Source organism: Quercus robur, chromosome 2, assembly GCF_932294415.1.
Source record: "Quercus robur chromosome 2, dhQueRobu3.1, whole genome shotgun sequence".
NCBI classification, from domain to species: Eukaryota; Viridiplantae; Streptophyta; class Magnoliopsida; order Fagales; family Fagaceae; genus Quercus; species Quercus robur.
Window position 1 is genome coordinate 38,986,082 of NC_065535.1, and position 17,844 is coordinate 39,003,925.

The 17,844-nt window shown below is 37.5% G+C and overlaps 1 protein-coding gene across 4 annotated transcripts in view; it reads right to left on the minus strand.

The window, feature by feature from the left end:
* Positions 1-17,844, minus strand: part of LOC126713628 (DNA mismatch repair protein MLH1) — a 48,619-nt gene that overhangs the window by 19,768 nt on the left and 11,007 nt on the right. For 3 of the 4 annotated variants that reach the window (XM_050413433.1, XM_050413434.1, XM_050413431.1), the window contains exons 6-10: positions 17,135-17,233; positions 8,090-8,159; positions 7,820-7,955; positions 6,969-7,063; positions 6,761-6,869 (exon numbers count right to left, since the gene is read on the minus strand). In XM_050413433.1, coding sequence (XP_050269390.1) covers positions 6,761-6,869; positions 6,969-7,063; positions 7,820-7,955; positions 8,090-8,159; positions 17,135-17,233 — 509 coding nt within the window. The remainder of the gene's footprint in view (positions 1-6,760; positions 6,870-6,968; positions 7,064-7,819; positions 7,956-8,089; positions 8,160-17,134; positions 17,234-17,844) is intronic. The other variant, XM_050413432.1, reaches the window with a different exon arrangement.

Below are 17,844 nucleotides of genomic sequence, written 5' to 3' on the forward strand. Positions count from 1 at the left end.
CTTTTTCACCCACACGTATTTCCAAAAAATATAAACAACATTACTAGAACAACGTTACCAAACGGCCCCTAAAGCTCTGGTCCAAAATGTGTGTTCTTGGTATTTTAATATATCTTTCAATTAGCACCTAAAGGAGTCTTACACAACACTCACACATATTGATAGGTAATAAAACTATATAAATCAGGAAAATAAGTCACCCAAGTATACTGGGGTAAATAATCACCTAAAGGAAAATGTGTCACCCAAGTATACCGGGGTAAATAATCACCTAAAGGAGTCTTGTATTATAAACAATATACATTCTTTTTACATATAAATAAAGTATTGTAGATTTAAACAAGTAGAGGCAGAAAATTGTTTCAAGGTGAATCCAAATTTTTTGAATTTATTTTATTGTATGAGGTGAACAGTTATAAATTGAAGATTATAAATTAAAGATCATTAAAAGGGGAAAAAAGAGTATGAATAATGTTTTATTGGGCAAAGAGGGGAATTATTATTTTGTTGGAATCATTGGCTTGGGAAACATGATTCAGATATTTGGAACTTAATTCCAGGATGTTTGATGTGGACTGCATGGATGGAGCGTAATCGTCAGTCCTTTGAAGATTCTGAGAAGTCATTAGTTGAATTAATAGGCCTGTGCTAGAGAAGTCTTTTTGATTGGTGTTGGTGCTGTGGTTTTACAGAATGTTCTTCTATTGTTCAGTTTTTTTTTTCCTCTTCGTTTAGTCTCTTGATTGTTTTCTGTTGTGTTCTGTTTTGTGCTTTGCTGTGTTCATACTCATGAACACATTGTATGTTTCTTTTTCAACTTTCATCAATAATAATTCTTATATTACCTATCAAAAAAAAAAAAAAAAGAAGAGGGGATACATTGGTTGTGTGCTTCAATGGCCGAAGTCTTGGCGTTGCCACCGGATCAGAATTTTATTCAAATGCATTGAGAAGTGGGTAAGGCTATGATGTTTCAAAAGCACAGGAAATCTAGGGGCATGTATATTACAGTTTCGGAATATGGGGCTATGAATAATAAGGAATCAGTGGTTATACCGGAGGGCTGACAGCGAGGGGAATGGGGGGGTTTTAAACTAGACTCTTAATGGGTTGGTAGCCACGGAGGCAAAAGGAAAACAACCTTCAGTGGTGGATTCTGTTGTTCAGTCAAATCTGGGAAAACCCATCATGACGGATTGGCACCAATCACGCTCTTTGGGGGAAATACAATCCTTCAGAGATGTCATGATTAATGGCAGTATTAAAACAGCGGTAATAAGGAAGGAAACTACTAATTTATTGGAGTGAGATATTGAGGATACTATTAAAACAGCAGCAATAGGGAAGGAAACTGCAACTTTTTTTTGAAGCAAGATATTGGGGATTTGAATAAAGTTGTAAATTTTTTTTTGAAAAAGAGAAATTCTATGTCCACAATATTTTAACAACACTTTCACAACAAATCCTAGGTGATAGATTGTTATGGACTGTTACTGATGGGCAAGGAAGTAATTTCAGTGGTAAATTCAAATTAAAAACCTGTAACAACTTGCCACTTAGGATTTGTTGTAAAAATATTGTGGACGTAACACTTTTCTTGAAAAAATGGCAGGATGGGAAGGGGGTGATTAAATGGGCTGGAGTGGAGGAGGCTGGCGTGTCAAGCCCAACCAATTCTGATGGGCTAAAGTTTTTGAAGCCCAACTCAAAGCCAAATAAAATATTGAGCCCATCCGCAAATCAGTTTACAAACACAAGAACAAACCAGCCTACTAAATGGGTTTGGAGACAAAAGTTGACTCGAGGTGGGCTCACTTATACATGGGTCCACTCAATCAGCCCCGCAAATACAGTCAGATTATAAAGCTAAGGAGGATGATATTTTGGGAATTAAGGAGAACAATATGAAGATGTGTGTCGGGTTGGTAGAGACAATTCCAGAATCAGTGGTGGCGGCGGCACTGCAACCATCTGGATCACCCACATCAATCGAAGTCAGCTGTATTTCCGGAGATTCCAACTCTTGGTTGCTGCAATTACGCGACAGTAGGAAGTTAATCCTTCCTTTCTCTTATCAGGGAAGTCTATCAGAGTCATCATCGACTCTCCTTCTTCCTATAATGGCTGGAATTGAGAAGTAAGAAAGGGGGAACACAGAAATAGAGGTGGGTAGGCTGCCAGCTGGGTCTGATGACTGGGCTGATATGAAGAGGGTCTCATGGAGGATATCGAATATCGATGATGATATGAGTAGTCTATGTCTTAGTGAGGTGCTGAATAATGAGTTGGCTATATTTGGGCAGGGAGACAATGATTCTATGTGGGTTGAGCCACTGATGATGAGTATAGCTGGTGCCAATGAGAAAAGTAATTTGATATTCGAGAATGGAAATAATACAGAGCAGCAACAATGTTCCAGCTGGGTTATTTATGAAAAGATTCCAATGGGTTTGGGAAGTACATGGGGGGTAAAGGTTAATGGTTTTGAGGAGGCTATCATGGAGTTGATGAGTGCCACAGAGGTGAATTTAAAGGATGCCAGTGAAGGGATTAGCCCTGGAAAAATTAAAGGTAATACAGAGGTAAGGGGGTATAGGGAGTTGAAGAATCTAATTTCCAACGTAAATTATAAATGTGGGGTGTTCCAACAGAAGGACAACTAAGAGTGGGAGGGTGAGGTCAAAGTTATGAATCTAAAGCTTTTATCATGGAATGTAAGGGGATTGAATGATTTTTCAAAAAGGTTGAGTTAAAAATCTGCACAAGCAGTGGAAGGCAGACCTTGTATGTCTTCAAGAAACGAAGTTACGAGTATGTTACTAGAGGGATGATAAGGAGCTTGTGGGGTAGTCCCTGTGTGGACTTGTTATTTGTGGGTGGGCTTCTGGACTCTGGAGGTATGTTGCTTATGTGGGATAAAAGGGTTCTGGAAAAGTTGGATGAAGTGGCGGGAGATTATTCAGTGTGGTAAATTCAGAATTCTGTCTTCTGGGTTTGAATGGGCTTTCACTGGAATTTATGGACCAAATTCTATGACAGATAGGAGATTCCTTTGGGAGGAGTTAGCCGGGGTTTTCAGTTGGTGGTCTGTGCCGTGGTGTGTGGGGGGAGATTTTAATGTAGTTCGCTTCCCAAGTGAGAGGTTGGGAGCAGAGGCATTTGCTTCTACTATGAGAGACTTCTATGATTTTATTTCCTCCCATGGTTTGATGGATATTCATATGAAGGGAGGTCAGTTCACTTGGTCTAATACAAACTCTCATTCCCGCCTGGACAGATTCTTATTTACTTTGACTTAGGAGGAGCATTTTTCTATGATATCTCAGAGGCGTCCCCCTCAAGTTTTTTGATAAGTAGTGTGGTTCTCTACAATGAGGTAAGAGTCTATTTCATTTGAAAATATGTGGTTAAAGTTTGAAGGTTTTACGGACAGTGTTAAAGGCTAGCAGGAATCTTATCAATTTCAAGGCACACCCAGTTTATTTTGGCTAATAAATTGAAGGCCCTCAAACTCAACTTGAAAAAGTAGAACCTAGAAGAGTTTGGTAACATTGCTCAGAAAATAAATTCTTTGCTAGACAGTATTACAACTTTGGATGCAATTGAGGAGTCTAGACCTCTGTTTGGTAATAAAAAAAAACTACGTGTACAGGCCAGAGCAAAGCTTGAGAAAATATGCACATGGAGGAAATTAGTTGGCAATAAAAATCTCGGTTTCTGTGTGTGTGAAGGAAGGGGATAAAAATGCAAAAAATTTTCATAGGCTTGCAAATTCCCATCATTGCAATAACACCATTGGGAAGCTAGTGGTGGAAGGGGATGAGATTACTAACCAGGCTGCTATCAAAGAGAAGATAGTAAACTCTTATGAGGCTTTATTCTCAGTGCTGGGAATTTGATGACCTCCATTGGATGGTTTAGCTTTTTCAGTTCTAGGTTTTTCAGTTCTGGAGAATGAGGAGTCTTGCTGGCTAGAAAGAAATTTTTCGGAGGATGAGCTTTTTGAGGCGATTTCCAATATGAATGGTGATAAGGCTCCAGGTTCAAATGGGTTCGCTATGGAATTTTTTCAACATTGTTGGGGGATTTTAAAGGCTGTTGTTATGCAGTTATTTCATTTTTTTCATCCACATGGATCCTTTGAGAAGAGTATCAATGCCACTTTTATTTCTCTTATTCCAAAAAAACCTAGAGAGTTGAGATAAAGGATTTTTGGCCTATCAGTCTCATAACAGGGCTATACAAAATTCTGTCAAAAATTATGGTGAACAGACTAAGTCTGGTGCTAAATAAGGTGGTGTCGGAACCTCAAAATGCTTTCGTCAGCAAAAGACAAATTTTGGACTCCGTGTTAATTGCTAATGAGTGCCTAGATAGTCATCTTAGGTCTGGTATGCCAGGGGTTTTATGTAAGTTAGATATGGAGAAGGCTTAATATCACATTGGAATTTTTTGATTTTTTTGCTTCAAAGATGTGGTTTTGGCCCTAAGTGGAAGCAGTGGATTTTTTCGTGTATTTCTACGGTTCGTTTCTCAATGCTTGTGAATGGCAGCCTATCTGGCTTCTTTCATAGCTCGAGAGGATTATGATAGGGAGACCCACTGTCCCCTCCACTCTTTATTATTGTTATGGAGGCGCTTAGTTGAATGTTGGAGAAAGTGGGGTGAGGCAATTACATCTCTAGGTTTTCAATTGGTGGTGGTCCTGGTAGACAGATAGTTATCTCACATCTTCTCTTTGCAGATGACACTTTGATCTATTTGTGGGGCAGATCCAGAGCAATTTTGACACTTGAAAGCAGTTTTTTTATGGTTTCAGATTATTTTTGGGTTGAAAATAAATTTGGGGAAATCTGAATTGGTTCCAGTTTGTGATGTTCTAAATGCGGAGGCCTTGGCTGGTATTTTAAGTTGTAAATTAGCTTAATTGCCTATGAAATATTTGGGTTTACCCTTGAGCTCTACGTTCAAAGCTAAAGCAGTCTGGGATGGTGTGCTAGAGAAAATGGAGAGACGGTTGGTTGGCTGGAAGAGGAAAGGGGGCTCAACTCAAGCTAATTAAGAGTACTTTGTCTAGTCTCTCTACTTATTTTTTGTCCTTGTTTCCTATCCTGAGGAGTATTGCTTGTCCTGTTGAAAAATTACAGCAGGATTTTATGTGGGGAGGGATGGGAGATGAGTTCAAGTATCATATGGTTGGTTGGAAAAAGGTGTATGAGCCAATTCAAAATGAGGGGCTAGGCATTAAGAATTTGATTCGTTTTAACAAGGCCATACTTGGGAAATGGTTGTGGCTTTTTGATATGGAGAGAGATGCTTTATGGAGAAGAGCTGTGGATGCTAAATATGGCAATATGTGGGGTTTTTGGGGGGGGGGGGGGGGGGGGGGGGGGGTGGTGTTGGGGTTGGCGTTCTAATGGTGTGCAGGGGACTTATGGCATTTGCCTTTGGAAGAATATCCGAAAGGGATGGGACAGTTTTTGTAGTCTTGTTGCTTTTAAGGCGGGGGATGGTGCCAATATCAAATTCTGGTTTGATACTTGGTGTGGGAGGACACCTTTAAAAGATGTCTCTCCAGAATTATTCAGTATTGCCAATAATAAGGAATCTTCTGTGGCTAAGCTTTTATCTTCCTTAGGGAATGGTTTCCATTGGAATGTTAATTTTGTTCATCCGGTACAAGACTGGGAATTGGAGTCGGTGTTCACCTTTTTGGATTTGATTTATTCTGGTTTGGCAAGAGGGAATGGAGTGGATCAATGATGCTGGAAACCTTCTGCCAGTGGGTTTTTTGAAGTTAAATCTTTTTATAAGGTTTTGTGTCCTACAACCCATTCTTTTTTCCCTTGGAAACCTTTATGGAGACTGAAGGTGCCAACAAAGGTTAGTTTCTTCATGTGGACAACAGCTTTGGGGCATATTTAACTACAGATAATTTGTAAAAACACAGAGTAGTTGTGTTGGATTGGTGTTGCATGTGCAAGAAGGATGGAGAGTACATTAATCATTTATTGTTACATTGTCATGTAGGTAGAGAGTTGTGGAATATGGTATTTTCTTTATTTGGGGTTCATTGGGTTATGCCATGCCATGTTGTGGATCTTCTAGCAAGCTGGTCATATGAATGTAGCAGATGTAAGTCCTTGGTGATTTGGAGTATGATTCCTCATTGTATTATGTGGGGTATTTGGCAGGAGAGGAATGCTCGTAATTTTGAAGGATGTGAGAGATCAACTCATGATATGAAGTTGTTTTTTCTCCAAACTTCTCTAGGGTGGACAAATGCTTCAGGTGTTTTTACTTTTAATTTTTTGACAGATTTGTTAGATAGTTATTCTTTCTTTGTTTTATGGTTTTCACTGTTTTTTCTAGCTCCTTAGTATACTGCCTGTGTGCTTTGTTTTTTGTTTTTTTGTTTTTATTGTTTTCTTTTTTCAATGAAGTTATATTACTTTTCTTTTTTTTCTTTTTTTTGGGAGGGAGGGGAGGTGTGGGGGGGACAGATTAAATAAAAAAAAGGAAGGGGGAAGCAATCAAAAGGAAGAAGGCACTTTTAGAAATCAACAATTTAGTAGCTCATCAACTGAAAGTTTTTATTCAGACATGAAAGTCTCATTAAAAACAAATTAAACCTTCATTAACTAACAAACTAAGTGCTAAAACTACAATGCCGGAATATATCATATGCAAAGATGGTTTTATCGATATAGTCTTTGACTACAATGAAATTCAAGAAAATATATAGCAACAGAATTGTTACCTCAAGTTCACCACATTTACAACATAGAGATGAGTGTCATGCTGAAGCAATGCCAAGACATCATCTGCCATTCCAATGTACGAGCAGTGTCTTACAACATCCAGTAGACCTGTAAAAACATGTATCAGTGAGAAGTATTGGCTAGATCTACCAAACTCGAACAAAAGGTCCTCCATATAACAGACAAAAAAAAGTGTAAAATTCTCACCAGAATGACAATTGCAATCAATTTCATTAATCAGCTCCTGAATGCTGGTAAGATCTGCTGTCTCCTTTTGGTTCCTTCTTTGTCTTACAGAAGACCTAAAATTGGAAATTTATTAATACACAGACCTTCCAAGCGCTTTCTGAAATTACAATTCAATGCATGTTGGAGAATTCCCTCAACAGAAAATTTGAATTGATAATGATACCATATGCATTTAAAAAGATAAATGGATATAATTCACTTTCCTTCGAATTTTTTTTTTTTTTTTTTAATCCAAACCATTAGACTCCTCTACCTAATCACCATGGAATCCCTGTTTGAGCAGACTTGTACTCTTGGAAATAGAGAAGAGCATTTGTTTGTAGATTTTATAGGATCGTTTTCATTTAGAATATAAAGTTTAAGAAAGCTAGTGTATACATCCTATGCACTTAAGCTTTCCATTTTCAATAAAATACATTATTTATCCCCCCCCAAAAAAAAGCCTTCATATTATTATATGAAGGATCTAATTTATAATGTTTTATTATCTATCAAACAAGAGAACCTTAATCAAATGACTAAAATTGTGATAAGAGTCACCATTATATGTAACAGTATTTGGCCATCTCAACTTTGGTGAAGCGCCACCCTACTATAATTTGTCCACAATAATAACAATGATGATGACAATGAAAACAATACCAAAAACTTCAGTGACGAAAATCTAAAGATAATTCATGTTGTTCTAATCAAGTTTCCATACATTTTCAACACTCATGAGAAACAGCTCAGAAGTCCATCTCTCCAAAGTGCTCCTATATGACTTATTTGTGTAAAGCAAATGCAAATAAACCAAAAATAAATCCTACCTCACAGCAGTCAAACTAGGATTGTTTTCAAGTGGTCCACAAGGCTTAGCTTGCAAGTAGTGATGCAACCTTCCAGCAGGATCCAATGAATCTGTTCTAACCATTTTATGCACAGGAACTTTTTGTGATTTTGAACCTATCAATTTATTGTGAGACACTTTCAAGATGAGGGCGCTCCCAGATAATGAGCAAGTATGGTTATTAAAATATATTAGGAATATGGGCAACAAGAGCATGCAACCCAATTAAAAGGGAAACACTTCACAATACCAGATGGTAAGGAGCTGAAACCAGAATCCTTGATTATTCCAATATTACCAGATGGAGACGGTTCTACTATCTGCCAGACCATGAGATAAAAGATGCCAACCAGTTTCACAAGTTAGACAGCAACATTCATCTGAATTATCAAGCCACAAATATAGTGATACTGAAAGCACCACAAGCCTATTCAGACTGGATGAGTATTAAATATTGACTAAATGATAAAAGAAACTCTTTCCCATCAACTTAGGCTTTTGGGACAAGTGGAAATTTATTATGATATTAGACCACATGATCTTAAAACTCCACTTCAATTCCCATATAAAATTTAAAAAGTCCACATGTTGCACACCAATCATTTAGAGAAGTTAGTTGGGCCCATACTGTGAACGAGTGTTCAACATTGATTACACAATTAAATTCACTCTTCCATCAAGTTAGGTTTTTTTGACAACTGGAAATTTATCCATGAGAAATTCAAACTACACATCCAAATTAAATCAGTGTCTTAGTCCAAGGAATGTAGAATAAGTTTCTCAAATTCTAGTGGCAGCTCTGCAATTTGGATAATTAACATAAAAACTAACATATTTTCATTACATGAAATGAAATCAACCTCTAAACATCTGTTTTTTATAGGTGAAATCAACCTCTAAACATCACTTAAATGGGCAAGCATTGGCTTTGTGATGCAGCAATGTAAGATTGATTTGTTGCTACTTTATAATTTCATCCATTCGACATTAATTTTATCAAGTCAATTGTAGCACGAGTCTTAAGATTTTAGTAGTCCAACTATAAGTATTTTTTAGATTCTGGATTCACCCATTCCGCAAGCATTTCAATCTCGGCTTTTGGATTCCCTTTCCATTATTACAGGTTTTCCCTTTGTTATTTATTTATTTAAAAAAAAAAACTATATTTCAAATTTTCATTGTGAAACTTGTGAACTTGCTAAGCACCATCATGCTTCTTTTCATTTACCTTCTCTTTTTTCTTTTTTTCTTTTTTCTTTTTTTTTTGATAGGTAAAAATAATATTATTGAAAAGAGACTACATCGTGAAAATAAACATGAAGTAGCCTGAAGAATTACAATGGGATAATATCTACATATGAGTTGACTCTATGAAGGGGTGAATAGAGTTACTATCAGTAAAACTCGATACAAAAGACCACTCGTAAAGAGAACTAATGAACGATGCTTCTTTTCATTTACCTTCTAATATAACTTTGCATCCATTTGCCATTATTCATGGTCATGTTTGGTGGCCTTCTTGTGAGGTATTGAAGCAGCCATGCAATAATAATTTGCTATTACTTTGCAAAATCGCCCCTTCAAGAATTACTTTATGGGGTCCACATGTGAAGTCCAATCGAAGTGAAAGTCATGTGGCTTTAATGGTCTAAGTATGAGTCTTTAAGGGTTAGAATATTTTTTTATTTGGTTTTTATTCTATTACTTATATTCAGGAGCAAATCTGTAATTTCTGCAATTCCTGCGAATTAAGGGTATCTTGGTCATTAGTTAAGTCTAGAATCTTCTAAGAGATACAAGTGTCTTAGGTTTATTTAGAGTTCAAGTTAGTATTTTATTAGGATTAACTTTACTAGTCCAATCACGAGTCCTAATACTTCTAGTACAAGGAAAGAGTGTTCATATATATTTGTGCTCAAGTATTCAAGGGAGATAAGAGCAAATTAATAAAATTATTGAGTGTTTTGAGCATAGAGGCACATTGGCCTTTGTGGGTTATTTTCTCCCTCTTTTTCTTTTTCGTGATAAGTATGTAAAAATTATTTATCAAGAAACCAGAAACAAACCAGTACACAGGTAGTGTACTAGCAGTGCAACGATTTTTTTATTATAAAAAAGTACAAAAAGGAAGAGAAAATACTCCACATACTCCTCATAAAAGTGCTTGGAGCATTTGCTAACCCAAATGGCACAACTAACCATTCAGATAGGCCATGAAGAGGTTTTGAAAAATGTCTTCCATTCATCTCCAAGACACATTCTAATCTAGTGATAGCCACTCAAGTTTATCTTAGAAAATAATTTGGCACTAGACAAACAATCCAACATATCATCTAACCTGAGAATTGGAAACCTATACTTCATAGTGATCCTGTTAATAGCCCTACTATCCACACACATCCCACAAGACCCATCCTTTTTAGGTGTAAGGACTAGAACAGAACAAGGTCTAATGCTTCTTCTCTTTTTTGATAAGTAATGGAAATTTTATTCAAATCATAAAAAACCCAAGTATACACAACATATACAGCTGGGGACAATAACAATCAAGTACAAAAGTTACGAGCATAAATCAAAAAAATAGAAAGCTTCCAATGATAGACATCTAATTTGATAGCATTCTAAAAAAGAAAAGTTTTAGATCGGCTATTGTCCTTTTAGAATCCTCAAAGCACAGACTGTTTCTCTCACGCCAAATGCCCCACATCAAACAGTGAGGGACAGCCATCTAACTAACACCAATGCAATGGCAACCAAACTTTCCTTGCCAACATGCTAGAAGCTCAACCACAGTCTTTGGCATTACCTAGTAGAAACCAAACAAGGTGAAAACCATAGACCATAGCTCGACTGCAATAGGACAATGTAATAAAAGATGGTCTGCTGATTCACCAATTCTTTACACATATAACACCAATCCAGAATCTTCAATTTCCTCTTGCGTAAATTATCAATCGTTAAAATATTCCCCAAGGCTGCAGTCCAAACAAAAAATGCTACTCTACAAGGGACCTTTGGCTTCCAAATGTTCCTTTAAGGGAAGGATTGATAGTAGACACCCATCTGAGCTTGATTATAGCTACTCACCTCAAAACCCCTTCTCTTGGCAGGCAACCAGCATAGCTTATCCTCACCAATACCCCCTCAAAGAGACGCCATATAAAACATCCATAAAATCCTAAACTAAACGCAAGAACTCCCTATCCCAATAAAGAACCCCATTGGGAACTTCATGAGATTAGACACACATGCCTCTGTTGAATAACTGTGGAAAACTCAATTTCAAAGGACTATCCCCACACCAAACGACATACCAAAATTTCGCTCTTGACCCATCTCCAATTGAATATAGCAAGAAAAACTAGACCAGCCACTTCTAATAGACTTCCATAAACTCACCCCACAAGGGCCTGGAACATAATTAGAGCACCAACCTCCCCCCTTGCTTCTATATTTAACCCATATTACCCTTCTCCAAAACGCATCTCTCTTGGTCCCAAAAGCCATAACCATTTTCCCAACAAAGTTTCATTAAAGCATCTCAAATTTCTAAACGCCAACCCCCCATACTAAATAGGATAACTTTTTATCTTTTTTCTTTTCCTTTTTTTTTTTTAACTTAGACCAATTTACCAAGTGAAATTTTGAATCATTGCCCAAACCACTCCAAAGAAAATTCCGTTGGAGTTGTGATATAACCCCTAGTTAGCAACTCTCCCACTTGTTTTTGAATTTCCTCCTTTTCTGAAGGTTTCATCCTATATGCAGGTTTGTTGGGCAGAGATGATCCAGGTACAAGATCAATACAATGTTGGATATCCCTCATAGGAGGTAAGTCATTAGGCAACTCAATAGGGAATACATCTTCAAACTCCATAATCAATTGCCTAATCTCTACTGGTATATTCATAGAATCTAACTCTAAAGCAGACAACAACATAGACACAATCCCTACTTCCAAACGTTCATTCATAAAGGACTTAGTGACTAAGAATGAAAATTTGGGAATAGAGGACTTAGCTTTAGTCTTTGTAGCAGTAGAGTGAACTTCTTCCCATCTTTGATCAGGTTGTATAAGTTCTTCCTCCCATCATACATGGTTCTTCCTGTCAAACTGCCAAGGTCTACCTAACAATAGATGGCAGGCATCCACCTAGACCGCATCACAAAGGACCTCATTAAAGAATTGCTTCCTTATTGAGAAAGACACCAAGCACTAAATGTCAACCTTCACAAAACTCCCTCTTTTTGAGCCATGACAGCTTTATAAGGTTGAGGATGATCAATTGTCTTCAACTTCATCTTGTCTACTACTTCTTGAGAAACCACATTCACACCCTGTTTTAGATGGAACAGGTAGTGCAGAGATAGTACCCCTAAGCCATTCTTTAAAGCATCACTCTCAGCAACATTATGCTAAGCTTGTTGCTGTGGAAACACCCTATCTCTTCACAAATGCTCAATAAAGGCAATTAATTTCCTCCTCAACAATACTACCTCAACTGGAAAATCAAGTTGGCCCCCTTGATCCCCGTTTCATTGGCTACAATGTCTTCCTCATCTGCTGTAGAAATAGCAGGTCTCTTCCCCTTATCCTTTCATCCCTTCTCACTCACCACTACTTATTGTTGTTGCAAACTAATTGCTAATGCAATTGAAGGCTATTGTTAACTGAAGGAAGGTGTTTAGGATTAAAATTAACAATCAAGATTGAATCTTGATGGGTTCTTGGAACTAGAATGAAGAAATATTGCAAAAGAACTTGAATCCTAAGGATCTCAAACTCAGATACCAAACTAGTGTAGGGAATGTGTGTAGGTTGAACTGTTTTGGACTTTGTTCACAACGAGAGTTGCTTAGAACATTTAGTAGGTAGTAAGCCACCTCTGCAAGAACACAAAGTTACAATGAAAAAGGCACTCAAGAGACTTAAAATCGTTAATTCTCAAAACTTATTAGAAAATGAGAGTACAAGAGTACTTATCCAATCTGTCCTACAACTAACAACCGTTAGTCTCTTGCTAAGTGTCAAAATAACATTGGTTACATCCAATACAAGTAAACTATTCATTAACATGACTAACTTTTTTTTTGATAGGTAAGCATAAAACTTTTATAAATGATAGAAAAAAGATAAATACAAGACGTTCATGATGATGAACAACAAGGGAAATCAGGAAACTAAGCTAAGGGAGGACAAAAACTCAGAGAGAGAAGAACAATCAGTAAAACCCCAACAACGAGACCACTCCAAAAGACTACGATGGCATAAAAGCTTTAACTCATCCAACGTCTTCTCTTTGTCCTCAAAGGATCGACGATTTCGTTCCAACCACACAATCCACATTAAGCACCCTGGAACCAAGTTCCAAATGTCCGAGTTATGCTTCCCATGCCACTGATACCAGCAAGATAACAAACCTGCCACCGAACCTGGCATAACCCAAAGAATACCAAAGGCCTGAAGCATAAAAGTCCAAAGGGAATGGGTCACAGGACAATGAAGAAGAAGGTGATTTACCGACTCCCCATCATAGCAACACAAACAACACCTATTAGCCAATGGGCGACCCTTAAGCATTAGATTATCCAGAGTGAGGGTCTGACCATGCGCAACAGTCCACAAAAAGAACACCACACGATTAGGAATCTTTGGTTTCCAAACCCCCTTCCAAGGAAACAAAGAAATCGAAGCACCCCGAATTGCAAGTTAGTAAGACCGAGTGTCAAACTTACCATCCCCTTTAAGCTGCCAGTAAAGGGAATCACTCCTAGTACCCTGAGGAATACGAGATTGGATGAGCTGAAGTAGAGAATATGATGCATCCAACTCCCAATCTTCAAAAGCTCTATAAAACGTTAAATTCCACACTATAACAGTACCCCCTTCAAGAATCCACAAAACCTCAGAGATACAAGCATCCTTGACTGCTGAACACACATAAAGCTCAGGATAGAGATCTTTTAGAGTAGTGTCACCAATCCACCTATCATGCCAAAAGTGGATACAAGTACCTTCACCCACTACAAAAGACAGATGCTTAGAAAAGCTTTCCCATCCTTCATTAATGCTTCTCCATAGGCCACACCCATGAGACCTCCTGCAAACATTAGTACTCCACCCCCCTTAACCCTCGCCATATTTTGAGGAGATAACACACTGCCATAGATGGGTAACTTCATGACCATATCTCCACAGCCATTTCCCTAATAGAGCTTGATTAAACGGCGCCACATTTCTTATCCCCAAACCACCCATCTCAACGGGTAAACACACCTTATCCCAAGCCACCAAAGGATATTTGAAGCACCCCACAGAAGATCCCCAAAGGAAATTCCTCTAAATACTTTCCAATCTAGCCGCTACAGCTTTAGGAATAGTAAAAAGAGATAAAAAATACGTCGGGAGACTTGATAGAGTACTCTTTAGTAACATGAGCCAACCACCCTTAGATAAATAGAGACATTTCCACCTAGAAAGCTTCTTCTCCATTTTCTCCAAAATAGGATTCCAAATCGAGGCTGTCTTAAAAGAAGATCCCAACGGCATCCCCAAATATTTCATAGGCAAACTGCCCACTCTACAATGAAGAATATTAGCCAAAGCATCTAGATTATTCACCTCCCCAACAGGGACAATCTCGCTTTTCCCTACATTGACCTTCATTAACATGACTAACTAATTCGGATAAGAACGGTACCAACGTTTCTTAACAATTAAGGCTGCCAACTTGAACTCAATCAACACATCTTAAAACAACTTTGAAGATGCACCTACATCACAAGCCCACACAAATGATCTTGGAAAAATGCCCAACAAATGAGTATTGCCAATGGTATTAGATGTCAGGGCAGTGCCAAGTTCCCATAGACAGAGAAGTGCAGGCCAATTCTCAAGAAAGAGCATCTGGGGTTCACACATGATTCCCATGGATGGCTACGAGAGGCACGTGCATGGATGACGCACCAGTGAAGAAACAACTTATAGGCAAGAGGAGCTAGTAGGACTTGTTTGTGACCCATAGAGAGGTCCTAAAGCCTAAAAGAGAGGTAAAGATGCATAGGTGAGAAGGAAATTATTAGGTAGACACGTGTGAGTGAAGTCCCAAATTGAATAATGAGAGGAGTAAGCGGTTAATATAACATAGTTGAGCCCAAACTCATAGACTTAAACTTTGGGTTAAGAGATGTACCTATATATTATTATATTAACAACTTAGTTGGAGCCTCCCCAAGGTGTTATCTCCCAAACGCTAAATCAAGCCCATATATAAGAGTCAGAACTCAATATCAGCTTTACTTGTTCAAACTCATCAAATTGTCAGTCATGCCCATAAATATGCCCAATACGTTGGCCTGGATTCCAGATGCATTTTTGCTACAGCCGTTTTTGCCTATCTATGAAAAATTGAGCATGATTCTTTTGTTAATTAATTTAATCAATATCTGAGGCAAACTTAAGAATTTTATTGATTTGTTTGCCTACTCAATAAAGGCTTTTTTTTTCCTTCTGAGCATTTTGGAATGGGTACTTTCAAATTGTGCTAGAAGTGTATTAAATAGTTAAGGTTTTTTTTTTTTTTTTTTTTTTTTTTTGGAGAAAGAAAATAGTTAAGGTTAGTTTCTCAATTTTAAAAATGTTTAGGTCCTTACTTTTCATCAAAAGGGTGTACTTCAGATTCAGTGATTACTCAATAACAGACCTCTAGGTTTACATTTCTGCAACACCTCATAATCAGAGCAATCAAATTCTCTAGATTTTTAAAATCCAAGACAGAATTTTCCTTTTCTTGATTGTTCCCTTTTAGAACTCATTTTGGAGCTCGCAACTCCTTGATAGTGCGGTAAAATTATAATATGCTTTGAGCATCACCTAGATATGAAAAATATATAGGTTTTCAATCATCCCTCAAATTTCAGCCACTAAGTAGACTTGGAGGTAATGTCTTCTTGTGACTAAACACAATGCCAAAGGATCAAGGCTAGCAAATAGAACAGACGCACCGCTGGCCTTGGGCTTCAAAGAGTGGGACTTAGAACTCTCCCCCTTTTCAAACATCACCAAAATTTTATGGGCTTTAGAATCCTTGCCCAACTCAATAGCCCATTGGTCTTTGGTCTATACTAATTGGGAACCGGAGGTTTCCCCCTGCTCAAAAAATACCAAACCTGGACTTCGGATTTTATTAGCCTAGCCCGATTCGAATACCCGCTAGTCTGATATTTTAAACATATCCTGAGTGTTCCCTTCCCACGTGGCATCCATGTGGGTACCACTTTTGAAATCATCTTAGTTACCATTATCTTATGGGATGCTCGAGAAAGTTGACGCATGCCATATATATCACACTTTTTCGCAATTTTGGTGGACATTCAGCCTCCAAAGCCCACATGTACCACCTAAATCAAGTAAGGAACAAAAATAATTTCTGTATGTTCCTCAAATTTAATTGAATTCTAGGGGGTTTCTGATATTTCCAGTACCATTCACTGCCCTTAGAGGCTTTTTCCCTTTCACATCACTGGTTGATTTTACCACAGGTACATTCCTACACCAGCCATCCCTCATTACAACCGTCACGTAGGATCATGCACCACAATTTTTAGGCTTGATACCAATTTCAGTCTCAAACTTGCGGATCAATGCCAACAAGCAGTTCTCGTAGTTCAAACCCAAAACCCCTCCATCCACTCATCTGTTGCCCTTCCGAAATAATGAGTATTGGCTAATAAAGGGAGATAACAATGCTTAATTGGGACTGGTTATCTGTCTCACATTTGCCCATATATTGCTTATTTTTTTAGTGCGATTAGCCAATTATACATGCACGTAGAGTTTCTCATATAGATGTTATTTAACATATCCTTCCATATATGATATCAGCTCCTAATCAAGGTACTCTTTTCTAATCATAGTCTGTCATCAATAGAATCCTATGCAGATGCTGACAAGGTAGGTCCTATCATGAATAGGAGCTCCACCTCAGGGTATTGCACCTTTGTAGGAAGGACTTTGGTCACTTGAGGAAGAAAGAAACAGATTTATAAATTTTAACTATAGTGCAGGTATATTAACAATATGCATATTATTATTTGAGTATAATAAGACCAGTGTTAGTTAATCAAATTAACCTAACACAGGATTTTCCCCAAATTGAACATAAGCTCATTGTTATTCTTTTTTAACCCTATTTGAGGTGGACATAGGAGGCAAGTCTTAAAAAGCAGATATTTTCTTATCAAAGACTCAAATGGATCTAGTTTGTAGTTCAGCGACGAAGTTTGCTAGAAATACCTGTTCCTGAAATGTCTGTGCCTCGTTGGAGTTTCTCAATTTTGATTCAACCACTGACTGTATCTTCGCAATAATAACTTCTTGATTTAAAAGGCATACCTGCATATGACAGGTATGTTGTTTTCAATTAGAACCTCACAATATGGTATCCTTACGAGGTTGACAAAGACTAACATTCCGCATCAGCTGTTCCAATAAGAACCAATCAAAGAATAAGCAAGAAAAGCTAAAGATGTTTCTACATTTTCACTTCATAAATCATAATGGTAACTCTTGCCTCTTTCAAGGTATTTCTGATGAAGTCCAGGCATATGAAAAAAATTGAGTATCTCTCTCTCTCTCTCTAAACAAGAGTTAAATGCATAACTTAGACATAACTCATTGTTTTCAGGAAATTAATCGGAAAAACAACACATTTGCAGAGAACATCACATGATATTTTTTGTTCCAATTTACGGTTCAGCTTAGGGAAAAGAAAACCACTGATAATAACATGTTTAATTTTTCTTCTTGTATTCTTAAAATATTTTTAGAAATAGTTTCTTTTTTTGATAAATAACGTAAGAACTTTTTATCAAAGAATAGCCAACCCAAGTACACTAGAAATATACTACAATGACAGAAATTAGTAACCCAAATTACAATGATCAAGAAGAATAGGGAGGGACAAAGAAGTGCATGAAGGTAAAACTAAGCTCCATTCAAGGAGA